A 25,551-nucleotide genomic window follows, 5' to 3' on the forward strand; every position below is an offset into this window, starting at 1 on the left:
AGAACTAAGGATGTAATTTCTACCAGATTTAAAGGATATTAGGATTTCATCATTGATATTAAGTCCTTAAAGCTGTCATATTTGGAGTGAGGGTGTTAACAAAGAAGTACTTCTAAATATTTGTTAATTTCTATGTGTGTGTGTATATATATATATATAAAATTATATCAGCATTTATAGTTTCGGATCATCTACTCATGTTCCCACTGATGACTTGCTGACTTCCTGTCACACCTGTTGATATAAAGCACAGTGACAAGGAGGATGCTATAAGCTCCATTAGGGCAGGATGATGTCTGTTTTTCTCACTGCTGCATCCCCAGTGCCTACCTTAGTGCCTGACACATAGGAGACACTCAATAAATGCTGATGAATAAATGAATGACTTTAAAGATGACAGCTTTGATACAGAGAGATAATACTTTCATGCTAGTGTGGAAGGGGGCAAGTACAGAGACCACAACATCTGAAGCAGGAGAGGCAAGATGGGACATGAGCTATGATTTCTTCCTCTCTAACCTCCAAGATACTGGGCACCCAAGTGAACATGCATTTAATGCACAAGGGCAGGGCAGGGGTGGGGAGATGAGTGTGAGAAAACCTCTGAAACAGGATCCCTTCCCCACCCCCTTAAGATGTTAGATTACTTTGGTCAATTTACTTAGTCCCTTGGAGACTTGGTTTCATCATCTAGAAAATGGGTACAACAATCCTGACTTTACAGGGTTGCTATGAGAGCTAAGTAGGATAAGGAATATAAAACTCTTGACATAGAGCCTACTGCCATTAAAAAGTTGTTATGACTCTCATTTACCAAGGTTTGAATTCAGCTTTATTGCTTAGAGCTGAATGGTCTTAAGAAAGTTACTGGAATCCCTCTGTTGCCACAATTTCCTCATCTGTGAAAAAAAGGATAATAATGCTTCTCTTGTGGTGTTACTCTGAGGATTAAATCAGTTGAAACATGTAAACCACTTAGAACAGTATCTGGCACACATGCATTATTATTGTATGTGAGGCATTTTTCCTATGTTTCCAACTTTGATCTTGTTAGGGCTCAAACAACAGATTTGTTGATGTGATGACGGAGTTCTTGCTGGACATGTTGGATCTTTGTCTCATTTCAACACTAGTTCTCAAACTTGAGTTTGCACTGGATTCACACTGAAGGGTTGCTGAAACACAAGCTGTGGGGGCCCCACCCTCAGAGCTTCTAATTCAGAAAGTCTGAGTGGGGCTTGAGATTTTTTTAAATTTCTAACAAGTTCCCAGATGATGCTGATGCAGCTGGTCCAAAGACCACACTCTGAGAACCACTGTGATATAAAGAAAGGATATAAGAAGCTCTAAGAGAAGAAGGAAAGATAAATATATAGAGGGATAGTTCTGAAACAATCCCCAATTGGAATGAGTTATGGGCACTAGTAGAAAGAATAATTTGTTCATTTATTCATTCAACAGACATTTACTTACTGCCAGTGTGAGCAGGGCCCTGTATTCACCAACTGGTTTCCAGGACCAAGATTAAGCCAAGCAGAAACAACAGTGAGTTGGAGAAGACTGTCAATTTGCTGAATTAAAACAGCATCAAAGAAAGAAACCATGTCCCCACTGGCCTAACTCAGGCATTATTTAGTGTGTGTATGTGTATCAGAATGTACACAAAATTTACCATTTTGACCATTTTTAAGTATACAGTTCACGGCATTAAGTACATTCATATGTTATACTAGCATCAAAACCATCTATCTCCAGAACGTTTTTCATCTTCCCTAATTGAAACTCCACACATGTTCATCAATAATTCCCTATTTCCCTTTCTCTCACATCTCCTGGCAACCACCATTCTACTTTCTGTTTCTATAAACTTGATGATGAAACTCATATACGTGACATCAGACAGTACCTGTCATTTTGTGCCTACTTATTTCATTTAGCATAATGTCAAGGGTCATCCATGTTATAGCATATGTCAGAATGTTCTTTTATAAAGGTGCATAATATTTCACTGTATGTATACACATTTTGTTTATCCATTCATCCACCAATGGATATTTAGATTGTTTCTGTCTTTTGGCTGTCATGAATATTGCTGCTATGAACATGAATGTACACATATCTGTTCAAGTCCCTGCTTTCAATTCTTTTCGGGAATATATTTCTAAGCATCATTTTAAAGCAGATAAATTTTGTTTGAGTAAATATTAAGATCACATTTCCCATCTCCCACCCCCGCTCCTTTTCCCTTCTTAGAACTTGATCCCTCCCGACACTCAGGTACCTAGATCTCTCAGCTGCCCCAATCTGATAAATCATTCACACCTCCAAGAACAAGGGGGATACATCTTAGTATTCTTATGGGCTGAATGCATGCATATATCTTCCTTTCTCTATAATGACAACCTCGCTGATGCACTGTCCAAACACACCTATGCCAGGAGCATGTCCAGGACTATAAGGAAGACATTTAGTCACTGGAATCAGAAATGTGATAGAGAAGCCTGACCTTACTACTTACTAGCCGTTTAGGCAAGGGATTTAATTTCTCAAACTTCAATTTCCTGATCTGTGAAATAGGTGTAATAGTTTGGATCTACTTGGTTGCTGTGAGAATTAAACTAAGATAAGGTAAACTAAGATAAACTGAGATAAGGTAAAGCACTTAACCAAGGGCCTGGCATATGGTAAGTACCCAACAAATACAGACTGTATCTGAGTAATTTCTTCAGATACATGAAGACAGTTCCTGCCATCTAGATCCACAGAAGGACATTACAATGAGCATGGAATTAATGGTCCCACTCAGCCACAAGCCCAGATTCCTAAACACTGGATATTGTTTCTTTTTAAAAATCACAGGATTCACAATTACAACCTGCCCACAAGGGGTTAAAGATATCTTTGGACAAGGAAGATATTTTGGGTGCTCCATGGAACCCACAAATTGTACCAGAATCCCCAGCAGCCAGCTATGGGTATAAGTATTCTTCCTCGGTTGTTGCTGATTTTTTTTTTCCCCCTGTGAGTTTGCAAATGCCAGATAAAAATGGATTCCAGAACAATGGAAATTTGAGATGAGAAATGGTTACAGCAGATTTGGCCAGGCCTCCTCCTAGGATGGCCCCAGTCCTTCTGGGACGTGTTCTGACAACTCGTTGGCCTCTTTCTAAGCCTCTGCAAAGGGGGTGATGTTCCCGCCACTTCCCTTGGAAGAATGTTGCACGGTGAAATATGACTCACTGTCAGGGCCCTTGCCTTTGAGATTCCCTTTCTTCTCCTGACCCACTTTCGTCTTGCTGCGCCCTTTTGTACAAAGTCAAATGAGGCCTCCTCTGGAGGAGGCTGCTCTGTGAGGACTGACATTTAAAGACCATTACCACCTCTTCAACTCAGCCCTGTTCATTTAGCCAAGCAAAGCATGTTTAATTCTTTTAATCTTCCCTCATAAATCAATCTCTTCATTCCATTAATAGTCCTTCTCCTGTGCTTTGAACTCCCTCCAGTCTGGTCATCCTAAGCTCTTGTTCCGTTTACACTTGAGAATTGCCAGTCAATCAAGAAGCGGCTGCACAGGAAAAACAGCCGGATCCTCGCCAGGGTTCTGGAAGTTCTCAGCATACTGGACTGTCTGCCGCCCAAGACACCATGAGCCCCAGAAGAGCCCTGCCTGGAGGCCAAGCCCCATGGCCTTAAGGGAGACTTGAGGCATCTGCTGTGCACCCCGTTCTGGGTCTTTCCATGGCCCTGGCCCACCTGGCCAATGGTCGAGGGAACTGCACAAGAAGCCCACTCAGATACCTGCCCGCTCCTTTCCATTAGCCTCTGCAGTACACTCACCTTGCAGCTGGCATCTACCCACTAGAGCAACGGAGGACCCTGGGTAAGCCCAGAATCGTTCTTACCTGGAAGGTCCCGGCATGGTCTTCCTCCTTATCACCCTCTCTGTTCTCTTTGAGGGCGATTAAGGTGAATCCTCTGAAATAGGAGGGAGGGGCAGCTGAAAGCGTCACTGCAAGATAAGAAGAAAGCAGATGATAAGCATAAGAATCAGCTGTCTTCCGTTTGTCAAACGGATAAATGTGAGCCCTCATCAGCATCCCAGACCTGTGGGCCACAGGGGCAGGTGATGGTGGGAAAGGCTCATTTGGGAGAGTGATGAACTTTCACCCTCGCCACCCAGCGCCCTCTCACATTTCAGAACCTGCTAAAACACCTGAACTGTGATCTCACTTGGGAACTGTTGAATCAACCAAGCCTGAGATGAACGCTGTTAGTAACTACAATTTGATAAAAATAGTACATGGTCAGCAACTCATCTTGACAGTTATCTAATGTTATATACTTCCATAGATTGGCCCAGGAGAGACTCAGGTGCTTGCAGCATAAACTCCTATCAATTCAGTTTAGTCACTCAGTTATGTCTGACTCTTTGCAACTCCATGGACTGCAGCACACCAGGCCTCCCTGTCCATCACCAACTCCTGGAGTTTACTCAAACTCATGTCCATTGAGTTAGTGATGCCATCCAACTATCTCATCTTCTGTCATCCCCTTCTCCTCCCACCATCAATCTTTCCCAGCATCAGGGTCTTTTCCAATGAGTCAGTTCTTTGCATCAGGTGCCCAAAATATTGGAGTTTCAGCTTCAGCATCAGTCCTTCCAACAAATATTCAGGACTGATGTCCTTTAGGATGGACTGGTTGGATCTCCTTGCAGTCCAAGTTTCTCTCAAGAGTTTTCTCCAACACCACAGTTCAAAAGCATCAATTCTTTGGCACTCAGCTTTCTTTATAGTCCAACTCTCACATCCATACATGACTGCTGGAAAAAACATAGCTTTGACTATGTGGACCTTTGTCAGCAAAGTAATGTCTCTGTTTTTTTAATATGCTGTCTAGGTTGGTCATAGCTTTTCTTCCAAGGAGCAAGCATCTTTTAATTTCATGGCTTCAGTCACCATTTGCAGTGATTTTGGAGCCCAGAGAAATGAAGTCTGTCACTGTTTCCCCATCTATTTGCCATGAAGTGATGGGATCAGATGCCATGATCTTAGCTTTCTGAATGTTGAATTTTAAGCCAACTTTTTCACTCTCCTCTTTCACTTTCATCAAGAGGCTCTCTAGTTCTTTTTTGCTTTCTGCCATAAGTGTGGTATCATCTGCATATCTGAGGTTATTGATATTTCTCCTGGCAATCTTGATTCCAGCTTGTGCTTCATCCAGCTCAGAATTTCTCATGATGTACTCTGCATATAAGTTAAATAAGCAGGGTGACAATATACAGCCTTGATGTACTCCTTACCTTATTTGGACCAGTCTGTTGTTCCATGTCCACTTCTAACTGTTGCTTCCTGATCTGCATACAGATTTCTCAAAAGGCAGGTCAAGTGGTCTGGTATTCCCATCTCTTAAAGAATTTTCCAGTTTGTAGTAATCCACACAGTCAAAGGCTTGGCATAGTAAATAAAGCAGAAGTAGATGTTTTTCTGTACCTCTCTTGCTTTTTCAATGATCCAACAGATGTTGGCAATTTGATCTTTGGTTCCTCTGCCCTTTCTAAATCCAGTTTGAACATCTGGAAGTAACAGTTCATGTATTGTTGAAGCCTGGCTTGGAGAATTTAGAGCATTACTTTACTAGCATGTGAGATGAGTGCAATTGTGTGGTAGTTTGAACATTCTTTGGCATTGCCTTTCTTTGGGATTGGAATGAAAACTGAGGATGTGGCAAAACACATCTATTTCTTGTGGGCACTCAGCTGGAACATATTCCCAGCCTCCCTTGCAGTTTGGTCTGCTTGTGTCCCAGTCCTGCTGGTGGAAAACTTGGACAGACAGGATGAATACCACTTCCTGCCTGGCCCCTCCAAATTTTCTACATGATTCTCCATCCTTCCTCTCCCATCTCTGCCTGCTGCATGCAGGGGAATCCAGAGAGGACCCTGATGCCCCAGGAGAAGGATTGGAGTCACAAGATGGAAGGAACCTAGGTTTCTGAATAACCACAAAGATTGGCTACTAATGTCATAAAAGGTCAGATAGAAAGTAAGGAAGAAAGGTTGAGGAAAAAAAAAAAAACATAATGAAGTAGAGAAGAGCAAAAAATGTGGGGTGCTAAGCAATGGCACCCAGACACTGATGACTTTGATGTCAAGAGAAAGAACTGAGATCTCTGAGGGATAGACAGATAGCCCCACAGCAGTCTGAGGTTATCTAGGTTGGGGTGGGGGGCCTTCCAAGCCAATCTACACACTTCTGGAGGAAGGGGAACAGAGAGTAAGAGGCAGACAGTAAAGGGGCTGTACCCAGATCACTTCAAATTCCTTTGTGCCATGGTACAAAGGCCCTGGTACGTGGCCCTGGTACTGATGAGCCTTTGCTTCCAGAGGCTGGCACCTGTGGCTCGTTCCTGAAGGACCAGGCTCAGGTCACTGGAGTCTCTCTGCCTAACATGAAAGGCCCAGCTCCCTTGCATCAGGTGACACTTCTGAGGACCTGGCATCTCTAAATGGCCCTGCAGGGTCAGAGCTCACTTGGGGTCACGGCCAGGTGAGGTTTCTTCCTCCCCTGTCCCAAGTCCCTAACCCCTTATTGGCTTCCCCTGGGAGTACTTCCTTTAAGAGTCACTTGCACCCCAATCATCCCCTGAGGGTTTGTTCTGGGTTAAATTGTGTCCTTCTAAAACATATGTTAAAATCCTAACCCCAGGTTCTTGGAAATGTGACCGTTTTTGGAAATAGGGTCTTTGCAGATGTAATTAGTTAAGATGAGATCATAATACTGGATTAAGGTGACCCTAAGTCCAAGTGCATTGGTCCAAGTGCCTATGGCCAATGTCCTTAGACAAAGAGACGCAGGCACACAGAGAAGAATGACAAGTGACGACAGAAGCAGAGATGGGAGTGAGGCACCTGCGAGCCAGTGAATGGCAAGGACGGCCACCAGAGGCTGGGAGAGGCGCGAAGCAACTCCCTGGAGCCTCCAAAAGGCAACAACTCTGACATCTTGAGTTCAGACTTTTCGCCTTGAGAACTGTGAGCAAATACATGTCTGTTGTTTCAAGCCACCGGTTTATGGTACTATACACAGGAACGCTAAGAAATGAATAATACCTGCTTCTGAGGAACCCAGCCTAAGCTAGACATGCAGTCTCTGCTGCACAGTCAGTGACTTCAGGCTGCAGCTCAGACTCCATAGACTGATGGGCCCCCAGACTGTCTCTCCGGGAAGCTCCACCAACCATATTTCCATTCCCTGCTACACCACATTTCAGTCCTGGGACTCTCTCACTGGCAGTTTCCTGAAAAGCCATCATTTCATCCTACAGTATTATTTTTTTCCACTTGGCTATTCATACCCTGGAATGTTCCACCTCCTCCATTCCTGGCAAACTTTTTTAGAAATCAGCTAAATTTTCATCTTTTCTGTAATGTTTCCTTTGACTGCCCCATCAAGACCTGGGTGCTCTTTCCCCTTGGATCTTGTTAAAATTCCAGACATGGAACAACAGACTGGATTCAAATTGGGAACAGATTAAGCTAAGAAAGCTAAGATCATGGCATCTGGTCCCATCACTTCATGGCAAATAGATGGGGAAACAGTGGAAACAGTGACAGACTTCATTTCTTTGGGCTCCAAAATCACTGCAGATGGTGACTGAAGCCATGAAATTAAAAGACGCTTGTTCCTTGGAAGAAAAGCTATGACCAACCTAGACAGCATATTAAAAAGCAGAGACATTACTTTGCTGACAAAGGTCCACATAGTCAAAGGTATTGTTTTTCCAGTTGTCACATATGGATGTGAGAGCTGGACTATAAAGAAAGCTGAGCGCTAAAGAATTGATGCTTTTGAACTGTGGTGTTGGAGAAGACTCTTGAGAGTCCTTTGGACTGCAAAGAGATCAAACCAGTCAATCCTAAAGGAAATCAACCCTGAATATTCATTGGAAGGACTGAATAATAATGCTGAAGCTTCAATACTTTGGCCACCTGATGTGAAGAACTGACTCGTTGGAAAAGACCCTAATGCTTGGAAAGATTGAAGGCCAGAGGAGAAGGGGATGACAGAGGATGAGATGGTTGGATGGATCACTGACTCAATGGACATGAGTTTGAGCAGGCTCCAGGAGTTGGTGATGGACAGGGAAGCCTGGCATGCTGCTGTCCATGGGGTCACAAAGAGTCAGACATAACTGAGCTACTGAACTGACTGATACAATGGGCCTAATAACAGTATTTACCTCAACATATCAATGTGAAGCATAAATAATGCATGAAAGTCCTTAAAATCATTGTTGGCAGATAACAGATACAATAAATATTAGCTCTATTATCAGCAATGAAATGATCATGTTAAATATTTTGTGTGCAAGTATTTGTTTACCTATTTGTAAGTCCTTCAAAGGTAAGAATCACATCTTAGCCCAGCACAGTGAATAGCAGAGTTGGTATGTAATTACATTTACTGAATCATATTCATGGACTGGTAGATTCAGTGTTGTAAAGATGTCAATTCTTCTCAAATTGATTTACAAATTTACGGCAACTTACATTAAAATCACAGCATGGTTTTGTGATATTGACAAGCAGATTCTAAAATTTATATGTGCAGAGGGCCAAGAATATATAAGGCAACCTGGAGAAAGAAAGGCAAAGTTGGATGACTTATACTACCAGCTATTGAGACAATGCAGCTATAGAAATTAAGCCTGTGTACTATAGCAAGGAAAGAAAAATAGGCCAATTGAATAGTCTGAGGTCCAGATAAAGTTCCACAAATACATATAAACTTGATTTATGATTAAGGGTGTCCTGCAGAGCAGTGGGGGAAAGAAGATCTATTCAGTGACAATTAGGAAATAGACATGAGGGAGCAAATAACACAACAGGGTAATGGTGCATAAAAAGGTGGGTCTTGGTCTTTGCCTCACATCACACTCAAAATTCCACATAGATTGTAGAGCTAAATGTGAAGAGTGAAACCATAAGGTTTTACAAAGTAGCATCAGATGAAACATGAATGATCTTGGCATGGGAAAGTTATTTTTTTTAATAGAACATTTAAAAACACTGATGATAAAGAAGATGTGTAAGTGGAATGATAACAATGTCTTTTGATAAACAAAATTTTGGTAAGAAAATGTAAGCTATGGTATGAAAGGAGGTATTGGCCATACATTGAACCAGAAACTTTTATCCAAAATATATAAAGAACTCTCAAAGATCAATAAGAAAAAGATAGACAGCCCAAAGTAAAAAAAATAAGCAAATCACATGAACTAGTACTTCACAAAAAGTGTTAGTCACTCAGTCATGTCCAACTCTTTGCGACTGCGCAGCCTGTAGCCCACCAGACTCTGCTGTTCATGGAATTCTCCAGACAAGAATACTGGAATGGGTTGCCATTTCCTTCTCCAGAAAGTTCACCAAAGAAGGTGCCCAAATGGCCAATAAACATATGAAAAGGCACTCAACCTCATCCGTCAATGGGGAAATACAAGTTAAATCCGCAGTAAAATACCACTGCATGTCCACCAGACTGACTAACCTTAAAAGGATTAACATTATCAAATGTTCTCAACTGGAACTCTCACAGTTGATGAACTGAAAATGAGCAATCTTCCCAGGAAAACTGTTCAGCAGTATTTACTGAAGCTGAGCTTATACATTCCCTATGACCCAGGACTGCCTCTCCTAAATCAGTAGAAATGCAGACATGTGTGGACCACATGACACCTACCAGATATTCCTAGTGGCATCATTTGTAGTAGCACCTTTCAGTCAAAAATAAACAAATCACTACTACCTACAACAACAGGGATTATTATCTCACAAGCAATCTTAAGTGAAAATAGACAGACACAAAAGAATGCAAAAAGTACGATGACATTTATATGAAGTCCCAAACCAGGAAAAGTAATAGTCTATGATCCTAGAGGTCAAGACAATGATCTCCACCTCAGTCCTCTCAGTGGTCCTCCATTGTCACCTACTAGTTTTTCTCTGGAGACTGACCCTGAGGACCAGCTTTTTAAAACTCACTGCTGGTTAATCAGCTTGCTGAGTGTCATGATCTTTATCATCATTTATCATCATCATTTTGATCATCTTCATGCCCAACATCACCAAGACCACCACCATCATCCTTTACAATTTTGAATCCTTTATATATATGCCAGGCACTGTGGTAAATGTTTATTTAGTCAACTTTACATTCCTAAAGAAAGGTAATATCATTAACCCCATTTTTTTAAAATGAGTATCAGGGAGGTTAAATAAGGTCATATACTTATTAAGTGGTCTTGTATTTCCCCATTGACAAATGAGGTTGAGTGCCTTTTCATATGTTTATTGGCCATTTGGGCACCTTCTTTGGTGAACTTTCTGGAGAAGGAAATGGCAACCCATTCCAGTATTCTTTTTTTTTAATGATTTTATTTTTTAAATTATTTTTTAACCATTTATCATTTATTTATTATTATTATTATTTTTACTTTACACTATTGCATTGGTTTTGCATACATCAACATGAATCCACCACGGGTGTACATGTGTTCCCCATCCTGAACCCCTCTCCCTCCTCCCTGCCCGTACCATCCCTCTGGGTCATCCCAGTGCACCAGCCCCAAGCATCCTGTATCCTGCATCGAACCTGGACTGGCGATTCATTTCATATATGATATTATACATGTTTCAATGCCATTTTCCCAAATCATCCCACCCTCTCCCTCTCCCACAGAGTCCAAAAGACTGTTCTATACATCTGTGTCTCTTTTGCTCTCTCACATACAAGGTTATCATTACCATCTTTCTAAATTCCATATGTATGCGTTAGTATACTGTATTGGTGTTTTTCTTTCTGGTTTACTTTACTCTGTATAACTGGCTCCAGTTTCATCATTCCAGTATTCTTGTCTAGAGAATTCCACTTCAAGTGTGGGAAGGGGAGGCAGGGCTGATCTGGGGCGGGGACACAGGAGTGCTTCTGAAGTGCAGGTCCTTCTAGTTCCTGATCTGGGTGCCAGTTGCATAAGTATATTCAACAACTACTGATTCACCAAGATGCAAGATTTGTGAACTTTTCTGTATTAAAATTTTGTTTTGACAAGAATATTATTAAACAATGTTTCTGAATGATAAGTATGGATCTTTTTGTATATTTGTGCAGAGCACTTAAAGGGCTACCCATAAACAACTTTCAAGAATGATGCATTCATGTAGGTTCTAGAAAACTAAGGTTTTACTTTACCTTATTGAATACAATCCAGAAGATGGAGGCTCTGGAGGCTGAAGTTGGTGCTTCAAGCCATAATTATCAGTGGTGATGACTGTGTTACACAGTGTACTTTGAAGGAAGAGAGATCCCCATCCCTCTGGTGAGCCCCATTATATGACTCCTCAAAGGAACAAATGCGCAATGTGTTCTGAGTCCTGGTATTGACTGAAGACAACTGCTTGGCAATAAATAATAGCATCTTCTAGTGACTCCTCCCAAGTGCTTCCCAAGAGAAGTCATTAAGAGGCCCAGGAAATTAAAGAAAAAAGCTTATGAAGGATTAAAATAAAAAAAAAATGTTAAAGTCCACTTGGAGCCACTCTGTGAGCATATACAAGGAACTGGTTAAAAGCAAAGATTTCAGATTAGAGTCCCAGAGCTACCACTTAATAAGTATATGACCTTATTTAGCCTCCCTGATACTCATTAAAAAAAATGGGGTTAATGATATTACCTTTCTTTAGGAATGTAAAGATGACTAAATAAACATTTACCACAGTGCCTGGCATATATATAAAGAATTCAAAATTGTAAAGGATGATGGTGGTGGTCTTGGTGATGTTGGGCATGAAGATGATCAAAATGATGATGATGATAAAAATCATGACACTCAGCAAACAGATTAACCAACAGTGAGTTTTAAAAAGCTGGTCCTCAGGGTCAGTCTCCAGAGGCTGAGTCTCCAGAGAAAAGCTAGTAGGTGACAATGGAGGACCACTGAGAGGACTGAGGTGGAGATCATTGTCTTTGGGGCTGATAGTCACAGGTCAGGTTCTGTGCAGGTTTGGATAAGTCTTTATAATGAACTGAGTCTTTTTGCAGCTCCTCAAGCCCTAGAGAGTGAGCCTCATTATGGCCTCTCAGCCCCTCCCAACCGCACACAATATAGCCTTTCAACACACCCTTTCTTCCCCCTTGAACACTTCTCACCCAATCTCAATTAAATATTTGTGAGTTATTTGTTAAATGCTGGTCCTCTAATAACTTGTAAACTGTATGAGAACACAGACCCATTCTGTCTTGAACTACGTCTCTAGAGACACACAGAGAAAAGACCTAGCCTCTGCCTTCTAGGAGCACACAGTCTAAGAGCTGGCAGAAAAGGCTGCATTGGCAGGTATTTTTATATGATGGTGTTATGGATGTATGAGTGAAGTGCTCTGGGATCCCAGAGGAGGGAACACCCGAGTCGACGGGGGGAGTTAAAGGTGAGTCATGGGGTTGCACAGAGTCGAACATGACCGAAGCGACTTAGCAGCAGCAGCAGCAGCAGCAGCATGGAGGAAGAGGCATTTGAGCTGCAGACTAAATGATATGTAGGAGTTTGTCCAGCGTACAAGAGGAACAACAGCATCTCAGAGAGAGGGAAAGGCATGGTGGGCCGGCTTTGGCTTTGGAAACCAGAAGTAACTCTGTATTTTATTAGTTGCGAGCTGGGAGGGAGGATATTGTAAGAGGCTAGGGGAGGAAGAGGGGAAGCGTCTTGGAAACATCTTTAAAGTCTTGCTAAGAAGTGTAGCTACCACTCTGGAGGTGACAAGGACACAATGCAGGGTTTGAGTTGGGGAATGTCATATAAATTTAGGTTTTAGGAAAATCAGGCTGCAAGACGGATAACAACCTTTCCCTAGAAACCAGCTCAGTGGCAAGGGCCTCTCTGGCCTGCCTTGTTTATATGAGGACTTGTTTATATGTGATGTTTCACACTGGGGCCTGGCCTCAGATCTCCAGCTAAGGTGGAGTTCTCCCCTCCTAAGTATATGAAAACTCCAGTCCCACCTAACTCCCAAAGAACCTTCTGGCCCTTCAAATGTTGGTTTGTCAACCCTCTAATATAACCTTCAGTGCATCTGCTATGCCCGTTGTCATTACTGGATCTTGTCTAGGCCACTCTCCCCACCCTGCCTCTGGGCTTCAGACCCTTCCAGTCCCAACCTCAATGAGAAAATCTTGAACCAGATTCCAGTTCCATTACAAGGCCAGCCACTGCCATCCACCTGCTCTATGTTACTGAGATGCCCAGTCTTCAAGCCCCGCATATCAGCAACAATGAACTTGAGCTGCCACCTTACTTGTAATGTGGGGTTGGCTGTAAGGACTGCTGGAGTATTACGTTAGCTATAGTGGTCCCGTCCTGATTCTGCACAGCTTGTGGAGCTCTGGACAGCTGCGACTCACATGCCTCACTTAGAAACTGGCAGTTCAGCCCACCTAGCCAGGAGTAGGCAAGAGAAAATGCTGCTGACAGGTTGGCAAATACGATGGCAGGATCCTGGGTGAGCAAGTCATGGGGTGGGGTTGGCTTATGCTGTTCTCTTGGGTGATCTTGCTCAATGAATGCTCCCAACATTCCCTGGGAGAGATGAGCTCCCTCCCATTCAAAACTAAAGATCATGCATATTTAAGGTTTTAAGGGCTGTAGGTATGGATGTATAATGGATGTAGCTAACAGATTGGGGTTCAAATTCCTGTTTTCTACATGTTGCTGTGCTGTTCTTTGTCACTTATTGTGTCTGACTCTTTGCGACCCCATGGACTGTAGCCCACCAGGCTCGTCTGTCCATGGGAATTCTCCAGGCAAGAACACTGTAGTGGGTTGCCATGTGCTCTGCTTTCTATGTGTTACCTTGGGCTGATTATTTAACTTCTCATTACCTCAGCTGACAATCTCCTGTAAAATGGCACTAATAGTATTTATATTGTTATTATGACAACAAATTAATGAATATTTATAACATTAAGTATTTATAAATTTTGCTAAGGAAAATATATTTAAAGATAAATGAGTTTCCTCTCCTCTCTAAAAGAGGGATCGTCACTGTCATTTCACGTATTTGTCATTAAGACTAAAGGAGATAAGGTTTACAAAGTACATTGCAACAACTCAACAGAAGTTCATTCTTTCCCCCATATGCTCCCTCATTGTGGAATAGCTGGGAGCCAAGTGAATGGGTCCTGAGCTGACCAATATGTAGATGGGAAGAGGAATGGATGGGAAGGATGAGCCTGAGGAATCAGAGATATATCGGCCAAGAGAATGCAGCTGGGATTTGGACTAGGGAAGGAAGTTCTAAGGAACACATGCTGCCTGAGACACCCACATCTCCCTTTCCTCTGACCAGGTAATCTTTGGGGCTGCCAATCATTGTCCCCCTTCTCCTTCCTGAGATATCAAGTCACAGAAGTGACACAGAAGCAATTTACCTCCATATTGTAACGTATCCCATTCTCCTGGGTCTGTGACCTATCAGAACCCTTCCCTGGAATTTTTCAGTTTGGAATTAAAGGGAAAAGCACTTTTCTTTCACTTACAGAACTGACTGAAAGACTTTTCACTGAAGGTTGTTAACAGTTACCTTCCCTGGCATTCCCTAGAGAAAGTTTATCTGCAGTAAGAAAAACTGTGTCAACACACAAAGATGCAGCCAAGAGATCAAGGATGGAAGGAGAGAGAAGGCAAAAAAAAGGGGGGGGGGGGACTGGGAACAATGGAGAGGAAAGGAAAAGGGAGACAAAAAGGGAAAGAGAGAGAACTTTAAGTCCCTAGATCCACTGAAACCTGAAGCCAGATCCACCCCTGGGCTTTCTAAATATAGGGCTCAATAATTCTATTTTTTGCTTTAGTTAGACTTTGTTCCTGTTACTTGCAGTGGAAAGACACTGGACTAATTTGGGAGCAAAGAAAGAAAATAATTCGACCTAGACTGTAAGATTCATTAACAAGCTAAAGAAATAGTATCTGTAACTAAACTGAGGTGGTTGACCAGCAGGGTGGCAGTTAGTATTTAAATGCCATTGAGGTAACAGAAAATTGGTTGACTTCCAAGCTATTTTAATTGGATGTCAGCTTTTTAGAGAAAGATTTTAAGGCAGGTCAGAATGCTCTGTCCTAAGCCCTGACCTGCTCATCTTTCTTACCAACTTCTTAGATAAAGACTTCTAAGGCTTGCTTGTCAAAATTGTGGATGATCCAAAATTAGATTATGTGAATAGGTCACTCAGTGACAGAATCCAGATTCATGAATGGTTGACAGCTAGCAGGATGAGCTCAAATATGCTGGATTAAGTCTAATGGGGAATCACGTCAAAGCTGATATTCAAGGACCAGTTTCACTAGTACAGGGAAAGGAGGGCAGCAAGCCTTCCCATCAGATCTCAGGAATTTTTTGCTGGCTGCAAGCTCAGTGTGATTCCAGAGTACGACACAGCTGCCCAAACAGCAAACACGAGACCTGGCAAGCTTAACACAAACACAGTGTCCAGAACAAGGGAGATAATCCTTCCACCATGTTCCCTCCCTATCAGAGCACATCTGGAGTCTAAGGTGCAGGGAATAAGAAACAGGGTCCCACAAAGAATGGTTGAGGAAACAAGCAATTTAATCAGAACTTACGGCAGCTGTTTCTCCACAAACACCTCAAGGTCTGCCATATGGCCAAGGGGAGACCTTATTTTGCTGGACTCCAAAAGACAGACCCCAGACGATGAGTAGAAGTTACACGTGAGGCAGTCTCTGGCAGCCGCCATGTACAATACAATGCAGTCCACCCCGGCTCAGGCTCCGCTCATCTGTGAGTGGTCACCTAGAGGAAGCTCACAGCTCTTCCCTCCCACCACTTCACAGCCAAGCAGGGGAATGCCACCGCTGTGTCATCGGTTCTGAGGACATAGCACTGGCCACTGTGTTGGCAGTAGCAGGACAGGGCAGTGATGTGAGCTGGTGCTACAGTCCGTGGGACTAGGAGGCTGGGGGTAGGGCTTGGAGACATGGGGATGGGGAAGCAGTCACAGGGAAGCCACCACCTTCTCTTTGGGTCTCATCATCTTGCTTTAAGAAAAGATAGAAAGAAAGGATACAGATTTCTGGAACCCAGCCTTTTGTTAGGGTGGGGTCAGTGAAGAAATATATATATATATATATAATATATGTGTGTGTGTGTATATATATATATGTATTTAAGTGATTCTGACGCATAGCTAGGTTTGGAAACCACACAAATGACTCCACAAACTGCTGATTTCAGGGAAAGTCACTTTAATAACTGGTGTCTAGGTTTGAGGGCTCAACAACCCCCTGTGCCCTCTTCTCCAGGTAGTCAGAGTCAGCATCTGAGGCTGGCAGCTGCTTCCCTTTGCTCTCTTGCTTGCTGTCCATGTGCTCCTCACCTCTGAACCATCAACAATCCCGCTTTCCACCGTGCACAGGACTGCCAGTCCTTCCCTTCCAGCAGCCTTCACCCTGGACCCAGACCATCTGCTGGCCCTCAGGCTCCAGCCAATACCCCCAGGGCCCTGAGCATCCTTTCTCTCTGCTGCCACCGCCTGGAGATCCTTGCCATCTGTCCCCATCCCTTGGCCTCACCTCTGTCTAGCAGAGGGAAAAATGCTGTCTCTTTCTTCTATCCAGCTCTCTTAGAGCGAGATCTCACATCTCTCTCTTAGAGGGGTTCTTGGGATTTAAACAATACTTTCATTTTTCTATAAATAATGATTTAGTGCCTGTGATGGTCACACAATGTTCTGGGTGCTGGCGATAAAGTAGCCAATAAGAAAGGACAAGTCTTTGCTCTCATAAAGCTTGTATTCTAGCTTGAGGAAGCAGGTGATAAACAAGATCATTTCAGAGAGTGGTTCAGGGCTATGAAGAAAATAAAACCAGGCAAAAGTAATGAGGACCATAAATTGGTGGTCAGAAAAGCCTCTTTAAAGAGATGACATCTGAGCTGAGACATAAAAGACAGAGTGAGCCATAGAAAGATCAAGGGGAGGGCATTCTAGGCAAGGAGAAGGGCATATACAAAAGCACTGGGGTGGGAATGAGCTTGGTGTGTTTGGAAATTCAAAGGGCAGGCAGGGTTGCTGCTGTGAGGAGGTGGTAGAGAAAGAAAAGGAGGAAAAGAAAATGAAGAGAGAAGGAGGGGGGGGAAAGGAAGAAGAGGGGAAGAAGAGGAGCATCAGAAGAGCTTCCTGTAGCACCGAGAATTCAGGCCTTCCCACTGCTGCATCCGCCCATCCTCCCACACTCCCATCCCCCGACACTGTGTTTTGAACTTGCAGCCCTTCTCTGTCCTTCCCCTCTGCCACCTGGTCTGTGTTTTCAAATATTGGAACTACAACAGTAGACAGGATCCAGGTTATTTCCCATGGGTCTCCTGGACCCCAGCAAATCAGTGGATGTGAGCAGGCCCCTGTTTAAAGTTTCCCTGAACTTTTCATGGCAGTTTTGAGTACTCTGAAAGTTAGAAGCCTTGTCGATGTAGAGCTCAAAAAGGCCTTCTTGGGGTGTTACCCAACTGCTCTCCCTATCCTAGCCTCAACTGCAGCCCAGCTGAGACACCCCATAAAAATGGGAAACTTTAAATCAGCAAGAGCTAGCCAGCCACGCATAAAGCTTTATGTGACATGGTGAGCTCTCTGACATAGTAGGTGCTCCAGAGAAGTGCATGTGACTGGAATCAGACACAATTGCACACCATCAGATTAAAAACAGAGAGAGGAAATAATACTTGAGATCATTTGGGCCACTTGCCACTTCCCAGTTCGTGCTCACTCAGGCACATACATGTATTCATGTGCCTGAGTGAGCATGAGCTGGGATTCTTGGTTCTCTCAGTTCATCAGATGGTGAGTATTTCGTACTTGTCACGTCAGTGTCTAAGGACAAGCAAACCAATGGTTTTGTATAGTATCCCAACCAAGGAAACATTGGTCTCTTCCAATGTTGGAGGGAAAAATAGATGCTGAACTTCCTGAGAAATATCAGTTATGTTTCTATTCCCCACTAACAAAACTATCTGCAGGGGCACATAAATAAGGCTAGTTTGAATCTAGTATCCATGTGATCATTTATGTACAATTGCAAAGGATTTTTAAGGAGTAATTTTAACTTATGTGATTTTTGCTTTCCATAATGACTCTTGAATCTAACCCTCAAGTAAGATAGGACTCTTCTCTTGAAAAAAAACATGTATGTATGTATATATAGAATATATGTAGAATATATGTATATATAGATTCACTATGTTGTACACCTGAAACAACACTGTAAACCCACTATATCAATTAAAAAACTTTGACATCAGAAAATTTAGTAAATTCCATAGCAAATTAAGAGCACTTATTTTAAAATTAATCTTAATAAAACAATACCAGATCAATGGGGTCTGATTTGAGGGAAATTATCCATTAAGAGGATGAAAATGATATTCTTCATTAAGACTTTTAAACTCTAAAAAAAAAAATGTAAATTCGTTCTTTTTCATTCTAAATGTATATCCCAGTGAAGTTTTTCTTTCCTCCTTTCCCCTTCCTCTCTTTCTTCTTCTTCCCCCTCTTCTCTTTTTTCCTCTCCCTCTCTTGCATTTTCTTGCTTTACCAGCTTCTTCCTCATCCTTTCTTTCCTTGATGCTTCCTCCTTTACTGAGGAAGAGGGTGAGAAAGACAAGCTACTCTGACATACTGGCCCCTTTTTTCTTCTCGGTATGAACCCTATCAGCACATCACATGCAAGCACACGTGCACACACGCACACACATGCGCGTACACACGCACACACACACACCCCCCCCAACACTCCTTCCCTCTACTGATTCACACGCCATTGAGAAAACCCACCCAGATGACCTGTCACTGAGTAAGAGAATGTGAGACATTCTTTTCCAGGGGAAATTCATTTTACTTGTTAATAAGAGTCCAGTAGAAACAAATGAAAAACAAGTAAAATTAATTTTAACTCTATTTTATTTAGCCTGCATATACAATTACTGGGGCTTCCCTGGTGGCTCAGTGGTACAAAGATTCTGCCTGCCAAGCAGGAGATGCAGGTTCAATCCCTGGGTCAGGAAGACTCCCTGGAGAAGGAAATGGCAACCCACTCCAGTGTTCTTGCCCAGAAAATCCCATGAACAATGGAGTCAGGTGGCCTACAGTCCATGCGGTCAAGTTGGACACAACTTAGCAGCTAAACAACAACAACAATTATCATTTCAACATGTTATCAATACAAAATATTGTTAATGAGAAGTTTATTATTTTTCTAATACTAATTATTCAACAATGAGTGTGTGTCTTACATTTATAGCACAGCTTAATTTGGACTAACCATGTTTCAGGTACTATGACTTGTGGCTACTTTTGGACTGCAGAGTGCTAGAAGAGGCAGAGCAACAAGACAGAAGGAACCTGGGTTCCTGGGTGGACATGTGGAGCAAACTGCCCATCATCATGGAATTTCCATTTCAGTTCAGTTCAGTCGCTCAGTCATGTCTGACTCTTTGCGACCCCATGAACTGCAGCACACCAGGCCTCCCTGTCCATCACCAACTCCCGGAGTCCAACCAAACCCATGTTCATCAAGTTGGTGATGATGCCATCCAACCATCTCATCCTCTGTCATCCCCTTCTCCTCCTGCCCTCAATCTTTCCCAGCATCATCTCTTATTTAAAATATTGTATTTTCTGGTCTTTTTGTAATGAACTTATCCTGTATCCTGATTAATACAAGATGGCTAAAGTTTTCCTCTACAGAAATTGGTATTGATCTACATCTGCCATTCTATGTATAATAAGCAAACAGCATGTTTGTAAACATATCAACAATTATAATCTCTTGTTCCAGTTCAGTCAGCCAGCTGGAGAGGGACAACTTAACTTGTATAGGTAAATACTCAAGTTTAAAACCTTGAAAATTTTCAATTTATATACTTTCATTTTTTGTATGCTCTGACTTTTGTGTTTCATCAAACTCAAAGAACAAGCCTCATAACCATTAAGCATTTATATATGTATACATCTTTTTAATTTTTATTAATGATTGGAACTAAATACTTATAAAAAGAGAGCAAAAGTTTAAAATTAAAGTTATATAATAAAAAGAAAAAAGGAAACAAGAGGGTCACTTATAAATAATTACAATATCATCAGCAGTGCTTAATTATAAAAAACCACTACATAAAAAGTTTATTTAAAAGACCTCATCCAGCTTAAGTTCTTCATATTCTATGTATATACTTTTCAAACATATAATTTTACCAACATGGGTAATATAATATCTGCATGTAAAAATAAAACAAGAGTCAAATTAAGGTTTTTCTCTTTCCAATTTGTTTCTGTTTCCCCATAAACAAAAGGAATTGGCCAAAGTCTGGCAAGTTTCTTCATGTTTCTAAATTAATCCTTTGGCTTATGGGCAAATGCAATACTGAAATCTACAAGAAGAAAAAAAGCAAATGTAAATAAGGACCCATCACTTCAGACTTAGTGTCCCAAGATATGTCAGTTATTATCTTGATTTGTTGTTGCTGTTTTCCTTCAACAAAGCCACACCACCCAGAAGACTGTGGGTAGCTGGGTGAATTCATTCCACTAATTCATTTTATTGCGTCAGTATAGAAAACTAGTTAAAAGTACAGATTTAGCAGTTAGACATCCCTTAGTTTGTATCCTTACTCCACTGATTATTGAAGCTTAGTGTCCTCATCTGTAAAATAAAAATAGCAAATTGCCCCAAAGTACTGGAAGGAATATGTGAGATGAGTAGGAAGCACTTAACACAATGTCTCATCCAGTGTTAGCTGCCAAGTATTTTTCTATTTCCAAAATAAATAATGATCTCACAACATTATATGTATGTATGTGTGTGTGTGTGTGCATGTGTGTGTGTGTGTGTATATATATATATATATAAAATATATCCTACTGCATGACAGTTTCTTTTGACATGGATTATTTCTAATTCTCACAGCTACACTAGGACGGTGGGAAAAGCTGTCTCATTTTACAGGTGGAGAAACTGTGGCTCAGAAAGGTAAAGTGGCCTGCCGATGGTCACCCAGTGAAGTGTGACTGAGCCAGAGTGGAAACAGACCCAGCCAAGATCAAAGCCTGTGTTCTTTCTACCAGGTGGAGATGGGACACCCTGGGACACACATTCTTATGGAAGTGTGTGCCCCAGAGTGAGAAAAAGAAAGAGAAGGCAAAGCAGCTTTGGAGGTCTCCAAACCTCCCTGTGTAGAATAAATCCCTTAATTATGCTTGAAGTTGGACAAGCTTTTGAAATCTTGCCTGGACATTCTTTCCCCATCAAGTTCCTTGAAATTCCCCTTTAAAGAGCATCTAGGAAAAGCCACTCTCATTAGCCAGGGTCTGGCTTTATTTTCCTAATAAACAGACCTTTGGACAGACAAAAGAGTCTCTTATTTTCAATCAATTCTTGAACATTTCAGCTGATTTTCTTCTATTTGGCTTGAAATTGTGATCTGGGAATGACTGGTCTTGCAAATTGTCCTCCTGTAAGGGAAGCCCCTTGAGGATCCTCAACTTGTTATTTTTAATCACTGTAATCTCTTTTTCAAAGGAGGCCATGGTCAGAAACAGAGCAAGCCTTTCAGAGCTTTCTAAAGCACAATTATTGCAGAGGGAGTGGTATTGAGGGAAAGAGGGAGGGAGGGTAGAGATGTGGGAGAGAGGAGGCAGTCAATATAGTGCTACCAACTTGGGAAAAGGCTGAATCATCATCTCAATTGGATCCTGACTGTTGAGAAGAAACCCTATGTTTCAATTTTTTTTTTCAATAGTGACCATTTTACGCCAGTCTAGAAAATCTAAAGGATATGCTGAGATGGGAGGGTGGGAGTGGGGACATGGAGAGTGGAAGGTCTGTGGGGATGAACTGGAATCCCAAGGACAAAGGTTTGAGGCAGGAAAACAGACCATTGATTCCAAAGATTGTGAGGGGCCCTAATTCAGTAAAAAATAAAAAAGCAAACAGAACACCAGGAGAATGTTAATTTCCACAGCCCTAAGTCAATACCCGGAGCAGAATGTATTAGATTTACTTCTAACGTAACTATTCTAAGAAAGTATAAGCCAACAGAAAATGTCACAAACCAGGCCAGTGCCCTTTTCTTCCTAACTTTGAGTGGCAGAATCAGGTTTGCTAATCCGAAGTATTGACTCAGAAGGTATTAGCCTGGTTCCTGCAAGATCTTTCTTGCAAGATCTCTTCGCCACCAGAAAAGAGGTAAGATGATTGCCCACCAACGCCTGAGTCGGGCGTCACAGTTGAAGACTAACATTGTAGGCTGGCATAACCTATAAGGTGAAAGTCTAGTCCCACTTTTCACCTGCTGTCCACGGATACTTAGGCCATCACAGAACCCTTCTGTTCATGTGAATCCCAGATGCATCTCTGTCTCAGCGCTGGGATCCCTCACTGCCAGTGCTCAGCCAAACTGGGAGGATTCATGTGGGAATAGAGACCCAGTAGGGACTCTTGGGCTGCAGACTAGCCTCGATTATCCCCCAAAGAAATTCTGGTCCTAAACTAGTAATAGTCTTAAGGAAGCCTCCTAATATGGAGAAATCATTCATGCATTCACTCATTCAATTATTTCATGAGCAAACTGCCATCCACTGGTAGACTGGCTTGAAGGAGTGCTGAGAAAACCTACTTTTAAACACACGCACACGTGGCAGAAACAAAATGAACCTGACCGTGCACATCCCTTCATTATTAAACCATTTGGGCCTCATTGACAACTCTAATATATACTGGGAACCCACTGTAGCTCAGGCACGCTCATCTTTAAGCACTCATTTACTCCCTAAGACCGCCCGGGCTAGCTGGACAAACATCTGTTTTCAATAACTGGGAAACAGGATCCGAGAAATTAAAGGACTTGCACAAGGTCACACAGCTACTAAACCCGGGACTGACTGAGGAGCCACTTTTTTCGCTGCCACGTGGAGCTGGGGCAGTTTTCTCAGGGAACTCAGGTCCTCGGTTTGGGGGAGGGCTGAAGAGGCCAGCGGGGTTACGCCCACTTCCCTCCAGTCCACGGAGAGGACTGGCTGTTTCCCAGCTCGGGGGAAGAGGCTGCAACCGCATGTAGGTTGGCTTGCTGGGCAGCCGGGCCAACCCGCTGCCAGCTCCCTGGGGGCCGGGCCGGTGATCTCCACGCCACCCCCACCCTTCCGCGCAGAGTACCCCCCCACCCCGCCTAGCCGTGCGGGCTTGCAAGGGCTGCCCGCCAGGCATGGAGCGCGTCCACAAGCGGACTACGCTCTGGGTAGCTCCAGGCGGAGAGAATCGGGAACACAAACCCAGGAAAATGGGGGAAGCGTTCTGGGAAAGGTGGTCCCTGGTTCTGGTCGCCTGTGTGACCCGGGCTCCAGCTGGCACTACCCCGAACTTTCTCCAATGTTGCCCCCATAGCTTCCTCTCGCGACGCTTAGGAACGGGGAAAGTGGGGATGGAAGGGCGGTGGCTGTGGGCCCGTTTGCCCCACAAGTGCCCCAAAGCCCCTCTCTTCCTTGCTTAGCCCCAGAATCGACCTATGCAGGGCCCGGGGTGAAGGGACACGTGCCCTGTCACTCCCCGCCCGCGGGGGCCCCGGTGAGGCTAGGCAGGCTTCCTTCCCTGCCTGGCGTCCTGGCTCCTGACTGGAGAACGGCAGGGAAAAGATGGATGGGGACCTGACCCAGCTTAAGAGAGGGGCTCTGGGCTCTGGGAGTGGCGTCAGGGGTCTTCAGGTCTGTGCTGGTCGAGCTGCCTGCCAGGCCCGGGAGGCGCTCACTTGCTTTGGACATCCCCTCTCTGCGCTCTCGAAAGCCGGCTGTCGGCTGAGCTTAGAGAACCGCTTTTCTGCGGGGACTGAGACTCCGGGTGGTGGGAGCAGCTCTGGCCTCCAGGGAGCAGGCCTCAGGAATCAGCGCTTCCCTTTCGGTCTTGACTGGAGTCCCCTCCCCTGTTCAAACTACCTAGAGCTCTCAGTCCACTGGGAGCCTGTCCTAGAAATCCAGGGTCTTCTCCCTCACCTGGGACCGTCAAAGAATAATTTGGAGTTCTTTCCAGGCAACCTTCCGAAAAGCTTCGGGCTCTTCTCTTCTCCTCCCCCCCGCCCTAGGACCAGTTAGGGGAGAAGCCCAAGTCCCTTCTCTTGTAGGGATCCGTCCGGGGAGCTGGAATGACCGTCCCACTGAGGGCCGGTCTCTGAAAAGCTGGTTTCCTCTCCTTCAGGGATGGGAGTGGGGAAAACCGGAGTCCCCACCCTGCCTAGGACCCGACTAAAAGAAGCCAGGGTCCCCTCGACCCCAGAAACGGATCTGGAGAAAGACGAGTCTCCACCGCTCTCCTGAAACGGGGCGGGGTAGAAGCCAGGCCAGAGTGACGCGTCTCTCAGCTCCGACTTGGGGGCTGCATCTCCTGGCTGCGGCCCCGCGACGGCGCCGGACACTGGCTCGGAGCTGAAAGGATAGGGCATCCAGGACAGAAGGGCCCTCGGCGGGCTGCGCTGGCACCGTGCGCCTGGGAACCGTGCGCCCTCCTCTGGCACTGCGCGGTTTGTGCCCTCCAGGGGGCCAAGTCCCGCGCCCCCAACACCACGGCGGGCACTTACCGCGGTAGCTGGTTCCCGGCTTATAGAAGTCGGGGTCGCCCTCCACGCGGAGGCTGAACTCGGTGTAGCCCTCGCGCCGCGTGCCCTGGACGCGCAGGATGCGGCTGCAGTAGCCCTCTGACTTGGGCACTTTGTCCAGGGTCTCGTCGGAGAAGGCCAGCGCCACCGCCAGGGGCAGCGCCAGGGCCAGCAGCGCTGGACCCCGGCTCAGCCTCAGGAGCACCGGGGACAGCCTCATCCTCGCGCCCCCAACTTTGTGCCCTGGCCGCTGGCTCTCGCCACACGACTCCTGCCCGAAGGGGTCCCCGCGGAAACGAGACCTGGCAGAGCCCAGGCGGGGAGCGGAGCTCCGAGCCGGTGCTGGCGACCGGGAGAACGCGCTGCCTGGGCTTGGCGGCTGCCGAGCTGCGCTGCGCTGAGCAGAGCCGAGCAAGCCGAGCAGCGCGAGGAAGGGAGGGCGGCGGCGAAGGAGGAGGAGGAGGGAGGGCTGATTTTGCCCAGATCCCCAGCGCAGCGCTGTTTTGTTTCTGAGCTGGCGATTAGCGGCGCGGTGATGTTTATTTTGCGACGCTGAATTCCCAGGGTCTGGTGAGGAAATCATAGGGTCCAGGGACACTGCAGGCTCTGTCCCACCACGAGGCTGCCACCCCAACCCCCGGACCCTGTGGAGGCGGGTGCTCCAAGGAGGGCTAGACTGAGAACTAACTTTTGTTGCACACCTACTCTGTGCCATATTCCAATGTACTGTTTATAGCTTATAAGATAAAGTCAAGCATGTATCTGCTGCTACTTTTTAAGTTGACCTGTCTTTATACTTAGAAATCTCTCTTAATAGTAGGCTTCCCTGGTAGCTCAGATGGTAAAGAATCTGCCTGCAA

At 44.3% G+C, this 25,551-nt stretch overlaps 1 protein-coding gene across 1 annotated transcript in view; it reads right to left on the minus strand.

The window, feature by feature from the left end:
* Nucleotides 1-25,140, minus strand: part of SPON1 (spondin 1) — a 314,010-nt gene extending 288,870 nt beyond the window's left edge. Inside the window, exons 1-2 of the mRNA XM_040258315.1 lie at nt 24,674-25,140; nt 3,903-4,009 (exon numbers count right to left, since the gene is read on the minus strand). Coding sequence (XP_040114249.1) covers nt 3,903-4,009; nt 24,674-24,911 — 345 coding nt within the window. The 5' untranslated portion in view covers nt 24,912-25,140. The remainder of the gene's footprint in view (nt 1-3,902; nt 4,010-24,673) is intronic.
* Between the last annotated feature and the right edge of the window lie 411 nt (nt 25,141-25,551).

Source organism: Oryx dammah, unplaced genomic scaffold, assembly GCF_014754425.2.
Source record: "Oryx dammah isolate SB20612 unplaced genomic scaffold, SCBI_Odam_1.1 HiC_scaffold_17, whole genome shotgun sequence".
NCBI lineage: Eukaryota > Metazoa > Chordata > Mammalia > Artiodactyla > Bovidae > Oryx > Oryx dammah.